Here is an 8419-nt window from a genome sequence, read left to right as displayed (position 1 = left end):
GGGGAAGAGTTGTTGCAAGGGGTTGAGAGCCTCAGGAGAAAGTCCCTATTACCAGCAAGTATGGCAATTGGGAATATACTGAAGATATTTTTTCCCCCTCTCTTTGCTGAGGAGGAGGCAAAAACCTGAAGCAGGTTAGCTGTTGTCTGCCTCCTGCCTCCCTGCTTGCAGAGGACATTTGCAGTGTTGTAAAGCCACATGGAGCCACAGGTAAGGCCATGCTTGAGCTTCTTGTTAAGTCCCTCTGCTTGGTGGCTTCTGTTGTGCATACTGCTGAGCTGGGCAGTAAGTAAGAAAGAGAAGAGCCCAGTCCTGCCTCCATCCTGCATATGACTGGTGGAATAACGTGTGTGGGCAGACCTTCCGTACCCACAGGAGTCCCTGCTGGCTCCAGGGATGGCGGAAGATGTGTATTCCTACTGCTGGGCAGCACCAGGCAAGTGTCCCACCCACTTTCCAAGTCTGCTGCTGCTTGGATCCTTCTGGAAGGCACATCTCCTGTTTTGCATTATGCTTTATAGTTGCTGTCAAATTGCTTCCTTGGGCTTATTCTGCAACACTAAAGAAAGACATGTGGCCAGATGGCTTTAGCTAACCACCCTACAGCACCACAAAAAAGTACATTTACTCTATTCTGCAATGTTTCTGGGTTGGAAGGAATCAGACAGCAGCAGTCACTAACCATGAAGGTTGCCTCATCAGCCAGCAGATATCGTTAGTACTTTATTAATTACATGGATGGGAAGAGCAGCCCCATTCCAAGTCAATCTGTTGCAATTGCATATGATACAAAACAAGAAAGAAGACCCTTAAATACAAAATACATGTTTTTTTAAGTGAACATCATCTGGCGCTGAGTTCTGCAGCCTGAGTTATATATTAATATTCCAACTGTACAAGTATTTATAGATAGAAAAAAAAGAATTATTTAAAAAATATTAGGAGAAAAAATCACTCCCCTACAAATTAGTTATATTTTTATATATATATAAAATATATATATATAAAAAAAACAAGAGAGGCTGTTGTTTTTTTTACCGTAAAAAGAGAGATGATTTGTTACAGCAAAACTGCCATTGTGAATTGCTCCTGCGCATGGGTCATGTTGCCTTCCACTTGGAACAATGTCTAGTAAGTTGGGTCCCTGCCTAGAAGGAGAAACCAGGTCAGTTCCCGGATGCTATTAGTTAAGTCAGACCGGTTCTTAGCTTGGAGGAAAAGAAGGGATGGGAAGGGAGGGAACTGAACTCTCTGCAGAGAGCTGTGGGGCTATGGGATAAAGTTAGGGAGACAGGTTTGCAGCAGGAGGGGTAGGAGCTCTGCTCTCTAGCATTGCCCAAAGAGGGGAGAATCTAGGGCAAATTTCACATCCATGACAGATCATCTCACTGCAGTGAGCATGAACTGGATTAAACTTGTCACCACCCTCTGGCAGGTACTCAGCCCAGCTTCGGTTATCATGCTTTGCTGGCTTAATCAAAGTTAGGTGGGACAAGAACAAATCTTCTGTGTGCTCACTGTCTTGGCCAAGCTTGAGTCCTCCTGCAACACAGCAGGGCACTTCCCTGTGGTGCAACTCACACCCACAACTGAGCTGCTGCAGCAATTGGTCTCAGTACTCTCCCCTGCAATGTGCTCCTCCTCGTTGCTTTAGGTAGGTCACTACCCTCTTTGTCAGCTTACAGGCAGCTTTAAGAGCAATTGTTCTAGATTTCTAGCCTAGTCCTGGCCACCTCTTCAAAAGACTGATAGGCTGGTTTCAAGGAATGGGACTTGGCCCCCATGTAGCCATGTCTTAGAACATCATCCATTCAGCCCACCACTAAAACCTAGGGCACAAGGGAGGCCTTTAGTTGAATAAGAACAAGGCACTGGATCGGAGAGCTGCTTCTTCTCCTATGAAATTCAGCACCAAACAGCAGTAGGTTCCTTCTGCCACTCAACAATGGCTGTCACTAAATGGATATATAGATATTTGCATATAGCCCCTCTCCTCCAATAACAGCATCCTATAGCAAGTAAGTTCTCAGTCTAAGTGATTTCCTGCACGTCCCACCACCAGGGTGACACTCCCAGCATGCACACAATGCACATGCACACACTGCACCCCCTCTCTGCCCACCCTTCACTTCCTGACACAGTGCTGCAACATACAGACATGGCACTGTGCTTCCCTCACTCGCTTCACCTCCGCTTCATCCTGGTTCACTTCAAGCACCTTCATCTTTGCAGCTGCTTCCAAGCTGGGTGAGCTCCTGGTAATAGCTGGAGGAGTGAGGAATGCAGCTAAACTTGATCTAGCTGCTTCACAGCTCAGCCTGCAGACTGCTGTCCCTGTGGGGTTTCACTCCCAAACCCCCTCTCTTTCCCATTGGCAAGCAAACTGCTGCTTGCAAGGTCCCTCCTGCGGAGACCAAGCTGCGTACAGCTTTGCCTCTGCAGAGAACCTGCTCTTCAGAGGGCTTGAGGAAGAGACAGCTTAAGCAGCAACAGGCATTATGGGAATGGGAATGATGACTGGGGATGGCTTCTCCTGCCCCCTTGAAGGGGACTAATCCGAGGGATTACAGTATAGAGCCCTGGAGTGGGAGAAGAAAGGGACTCTGCATAGCTAGAGACACCCAGTGGCTCCTTCAGAAGCGGGGGGGGGGGGGGCAGGCCTAGGTAAAAAGGAAGCTTATAAATATGTGCCAGAGAGCACACCATCCTCTGTCTCCCCCTCCACAACTGGATACCAACAGGTCGCCAACTCCTCGCTTCCCTCTGAATGGTCCAGCCTAAATCAACTGGAAAGTCCATGATCAAACAGGACAGTCCATCTTCCAGGCTCCTCAGATCTTTGTCTCGGGGCCATTCGGACTCAGCGCTGGGAAAGAATCTCGGATCCTTGCCAGCTCCATGGCACAAAGATGTCCAAAGACCTTGTTGTACCACTCTGGAGACCTTCCCCTGGACAACAGAAAAACACAAGAGGAGGGATGAGCAGGCAGAAGAAATTACTGGCAAGTACCAAAGATCAGCACATCATTTCTGGCTCTGGGACAGTCAGCTTCTTAATGGGCTGGACTACAAAATGATGAACATGGGATGTATGATAGGAAAGGGACCACGCTTTCCTCACTCCTAACAACCAGGCTTACTCAGTGATGAATGGATCATCCCTTGCATCAGCCTGCCCCTTACACTGTTAAACTGCAGCACAGTTCGACACAGAAAAGAAAGAGCTAATGTCATGTTTCAGATCTGTGGAGGACCTCAGGTTTTCTAGAGAAACATTAAAGGACTTACTGCCACACACAGAGCGTTCTGCCTGACATAGAGAACTGCCAGCAGTACAACATGGGCTAAAACTGAGCTGGTGGATCCCTTCCAAGTAACCAGCTGACAGCCCTAAAAAATGGCCTCAGAGCAGCAACTTTTTCAATATGGACAACCAGGTTGAAATGCCAGAGGGCAGAGCAGGCAGGGTGTCTCCACAAGCTGTAATACCTGCCTGTCCTGACAGGGTAAGCACATAGAGGAACAAGCATCTTCTGCATTTCCCCCATCACTACTTGGTACACCAGCAAACTCACAGGTTGCTGATGCTGAATCAACAAGTGTGTGGAGGAACTTCAGATGAGCAAAGGGTTTCCCATTACCTGAGATCAGCTCTGCAAATGTGTGTCACTTTGGAGCGTCCCATACCACTTGGCTCAATGAGATACTGAGATGTCAACACAATGGCTTTGACGCCTCCCTCCACTTGCAGCTTATCATGTTCCACCGACATGGAGATGAGCAGGCAAGCTCCTCGGGGCAGGTCCGTGCACCAGCGTCTGCACAAGAGAAAAAGCTAGCCTCAGCTCCCAGTCCCAATGGAGAGAGACCAAACATGCACACTCTTAGACAAGTCATGCTGGTGCCTCGAAGTCTGTACAACATGGAGTACACTGGGAATGTGGAGGTGGAGAGACCAAGAGCCTGTACAAAGCACTGAAATGAGACCAAGTGGCTACAGAAACCCTTTACACAGAAGTATTGCCCACTGATGTAGAATAAGACATCTTCTCTGTCCTCATACTTGTTACCAGGGCTGCTGGCCACGCAGTGTCTTTCTCCACCAGTAACAACTATAATATAGGGATAAATGAGACTACGGTCCTCCAGATCTGATCTTACTCTGCCCTCACCTGAGCACGACACAGTCCCTGCGTGGGTGGGGTGCCATGCTGTCTGTGATGTAGTGATAAACTTCCATGTTCTTATCCAGGGCTTCCACCACTTTGCTCTGCAGTAGGTCCTCATCCCAGAGGTGACGTTCCCGAAGCACCCGGTGCAGCACTGCGGAGGGAGGGGCCTCAGCATCCGTGGAGACCTTCCATAAACGCAAAGGGTGCCCATCCCCAACCTGCCGGGGCAACAGGGAGGGTCAGTCAGGCTGCCCAGCTAGGAACCCCATAACACTAAGCCTTTAGTGACCTTACTGATGGTTCCCACTGCCATGGAGCAGCACCATGATATCTGCAGGTTAGTGAACAGCACTTTCTAGGCAGGCTAGGGATGGGATGGGAGCACTATCTGTGCAGGGGGGCTTGGAGAGCTGCTCTGGCTCACTAGAGAAAGAGCTGAGTGCAGGACACCAGCTCACCTTGTAATGACAACACAGGGGTGTTTCTCTGCTGAGACTGCTGGGCACAGAGCACCCTCCAATCCTCATTGCTATCAAGTTTTCAGTTCCCCTCTCCATTTCGGGAACAGGTTGCTGACGTTCACATCTCATTCAAAGGAACAAATACCAGGATGCTTAGCAGATAAGCAAGTGCCTGCAACATCTATGGCTCACTGTAGTCACAATATATATCTTCTCACGTGACCTCAAACACTCTCTCCACAGTGGCATTTACCTTTTTGCAAGAGAGCTCTGTGTTCAGGGGTCCTGGAGTGCTCAGCCAGCCCTTGAATTTCTCTGATGACTCTTTGAGCAGATTCTGGACACACTGCTCAAAATAGGAGTGTAGATCCTTGCCATCCCCTTGACGCATGACTTCAGTCAGGGGATGTGGGTAAGCATCTGCTGCCATATAGGAGCTGCTCAGCTGGAGCAAGATGTCATGGGAAACCTACAAAACAAACAAATATAGGACTTCAAAAACCCAGGCAGATCTGCTACCTAATCCAGAGCTGCAGATCTGAACTCCAAAGCCACAGGCAGCAAAAAGCAGTGGTTCTGCTGTGAGGGTGTAAGTCTACCTTTAAGTGAGCAAGTTTTAAACAGAAATACACCTAAGAACACATCAGTGCTTCTCTGCCCAGTTATGCATTTTCCTGATGCTGGGCATCATTGGGTATCTTCACTAAGATGAACTTTATCACCAGTCCTGCATAGCTAGAATACTACAACTCCTCATCTGGCCAAGGAGGGCAGTGAGGAATGGACACAGCCTTTCCAAACATATGTCCTGTAGTTTGTGACCTGCATCACCACAAAACACTGTGAAGCTGGGTTTCACTAACCCCTCATTGCTCCTGGGGATGACTGACCTGTGGTAGATGCCTGCCTGACGATGGGGTGCCCTTAGGTCACTCCACACTGACCCCACAAGACCAGCAATCTCACAGAGAGAGCACATCTCCTGCTGGCAGCACCTGCAGGGAGCAATGTGAGGTGCAGCCACCCACCTGGAAGAGCTTCTTGCAATCTGTGATCATGTGGGAGAGCCCCTGTGTAGCAGCCATGTTCTCATTCAGGTCTTTCTGGTCAGGCTTCCCCACAGTGCCTCTCTTGTGTATCACCCTGTGAAAGACAGAGTACATTGCTAGGAGCAAGCAACAGGGTGTTAAATTCTGACACGCTCACGCCCTGCACCTTCCCTCACTCCCCGGCCTCTTGCTTTGCTAAACAGAGGAAGAGGGTTATGTTGAGAACTTGCATATTCCCCCCATGCCTTAACTCCTGGTATGGATGGCCTGCTGTTCCCAGGAGAGGGAAGAGACAATGGAGAGAGCTTCAACAGCAGGAGAGGGGGAACGTAGGAAGGCCATGAAGGCCAGAGTTAGTCTAACCATTACCTTGGCGAGGTGCTTTCTTTCTTGGATACGTTGAGGTGGAAGATGGATGGGGCCAGACACACTGCAAGGTTTCCAGCAGTCATCTGGTTCTCCTCTGCGGAAGCAATATCACTGAGGAAGTACAGTAGTGTCTGCAGCACCTCCCGGTTCTCATCAGGCATGAGGATAATGGCAGCCTGCACAGCCTGCAGCCGCTGCTCCTTGGACACAACTGATGGCACAGAGGAAAAACATGTGGTCAATCAGCTCTCTCCCAGTGGGGAATCATCTGGTATTAACTAATAAATTAGCCTGTGCCCTATATCCTCTGTCTGAATGTAGCAGGGAGCCAAGAACGGAGATTTCTCTTCCCTGGGAGATCCCAGCCTCCCCAAGCCTGGTGGCCCCGTGGCTGACCTGCCCTACATCAGCATCTGCTGCCTTAAAACAGCTTTCTTGACACTGAGCCCTCTTGTGAGCACCAAGAGAACTGTGTCACTCTGCCCTGGGAGGATGTTCTATGGGAAGCACTTACACTGGTAGATTTGCAAGAAGGTGTCTGTGAGCTTGCTGGTGAAGATGGGCTCTGGCAGGTCACGGAAATACTGTTTCAGCAGGTCAGCCACATCATAGGCAGACTGCCCATCATAGTTGACGTTGTCAGGACTGGTTTCATTCATGTGCCTGAGTGCCTGAATTCGGGACTTCACCCCCGACTTCCGGAAAATGCCAACCTGCCCAAGGAAGAATAGGTCATCGTTCAAAAGCAAAGTGGACACTGGACCACTGGCAAAAGGCCACAATACTCAGATGTCTGGGCTGACTCTCCTAGGATATATGAAGAAGCCACTTCCCCAGAAAGCCTCAGTTCTCAGCAACCCTGGAAGGAGAGCCTGGCCGAGAAAATACTGGTAGGATGTGGAGCTCCCCGTGAAAATCTCGCCCTCCCCTTTCACCACAAATGAGCACTGTTGTACCTTCCTCAAACACTTCATACACCATCACCATCTTGCCAGCTTTGCTAGTACCTCCAAATCGGCTGGATGCCCTCTCTGCTCTGGGACACAACAGGAGCAGAAAGAGTCAAAGTCCAGCATGGAAGGAGGAAAGGGGCTCCCTATCCAAGGGGCTGCATGGGCAGGAAGCTATGCTGGAGGTGATGACAGGGACAACGGACAGAGGCAAAGAAGACTCCCCAGTTTGAGCACTGCAGGGTCTCCAGTGGCAAATAACCTCCCCCCCCACACACACCGCCCTGTGGCAGGTAGGAGCTGCACAGCATGAAGAATTTGCAGCCCAAACATTAAACCTGCATAAAAGAGGCAAGTGGGGGGATTTCCTTCCCCCCAGCATCCACAGGAAGCCAGCATTACCATCACCAGGGCAGCAGTACCTGCCATGGCCTGGCAGCACCAAGGGTGCATTACACTGTTCTGGGGACAAATCAGTTCCCCTCCTCTTCCTCTCAGCCTTGGTGCTGAGCCAGTGCAGTCCAGGCTAAATACAACACAGCAGAAAACAGTCACTTTAGTCGTATGGCTTACAGCACATGGCTGAACAGATACACATACACAAGGTGAACAAAAAGCACTTTTTAAAGCTAGCTTGGTTCCAAAAATCACAGTGCTATCTCCTAGCAGCTTCCTGAGAGCATCCCAATGCCAGGGAGAAGGGTCAGCCAAGGCTATGTGCACCCCTGTATTGCAGATGTGGCCCCTCACCTGGTCCAGGCACTGGCTGCGGATGTAGCGCATCGCTTGCTGGATGCTCTGGGGCAGAGGCTGCCCTGTCCTCTGCACATTGATGATTGGCGGCACCCCAAAGACCATTTTGTCCCTGTAGTCGGGGACTTTACTCCGCTTCATAAACTTGGGCACCGTCCTGTGAGGGTGAGACAGACAGACCATCAGTATAATGAACGACTCCCTCTGCATCACTGCACAGAAGCGAGAAGGACATCAAGCAAAACGTGCATGCACAAACTCACTGAGACACCTCTGCCTTGTTTTGAATACGAGAAAAGCAACATTTCAGCAGCAAGTGCTACATCTTCTTTTAAGCCATACTTAGCTACAACAGGAAACCACTGCCCTGCTCTCTTACATTGTTGCACCATTTTTAATGCTCTCCAGATACCTGCATCCAATCCTCCTGGATGCAGCCAATGCTGCAAGCACAGGCTGCAGCCCCCAGCTGGCACTTGTGAGGACACTCATAGCCATGCAGTGCAAGGAGCCTCTGTTCAGCTATTTCCTCTCCCTCTCCATCATCTCCATACATGCAGCTTGCTTCTGTGCTGGATACAGCTTCATGCACGTTGCAGGCAGAGTCAGAGCCTGATGCTTGCCCCTCACACACATCGTCTAGGCTTCGCCCTCCCCATTAGCTC

General features: G+C 49.9%; 1 protein-coding gene across 9 annotated transcripts in view; it reads right to left on the bottom strand.

Annotated features, from left to right (window-relative positions):
- Positions 1-710: 710 nt before the first annotated feature.
- Positions 711-8419, bottom strand: part of STARD8 (StAR related lipid transfer domain containing 8) — a 90649-nt gene continuing 82940 nt past the window's right edge. For all 9 annotated transcript variants that reach the window (XM_062585078.1, XM_062585084.1, XM_062585083.1 and 6 more), the window contains 8 exons: positions 7752-7911; positions 6566-6764; positions 6052-6262; positions 5662-5776; positions 4887-5102; positions 4173-4390; positions 3642-3818; positions 711-2949 (listed from right to left, as the gene is read on the bottom strand). In XM_062585078.1, the coding sequence (XP_062441062.1) occupies positions 2832-2949; positions 3642-3818; positions 4173-4390; positions 4887-5102; positions 5662-5776; positions 6052-6262; positions 6566-6764; positions 7752-7911 (1414 nt within the window). In that variant the 3' untranslated portion in view covers positions 711-2831. The remainder of the gene's footprint in view (positions 2950-3641; positions 3819-4172; positions 4391-4886; positions 5103-5661; positions 5777-6051; positions 6263-6565; positions 6765-7751; positions 7912-8419) is intronic.

This window comes from Rhea pennata, chromosome 11 (assembly GCF_028389875.1).
Source record: "Rhea pennata isolate bPtePen1 chromosome 11, bPtePen1.pri, whole genome shotgun sequence".
Classification (NCBI taxonomy): domain Eukaryota; kingdom Metazoa; phylum Chordata; class Aves; order Rheiformes; family Rheidae; genus Rhea; species Rhea pennata.
The sequence above is the reverse complement of the archived record's forward strand: the minus strand, read 5'-3'. Positions and strand labels throughout refer to the sequence as shown.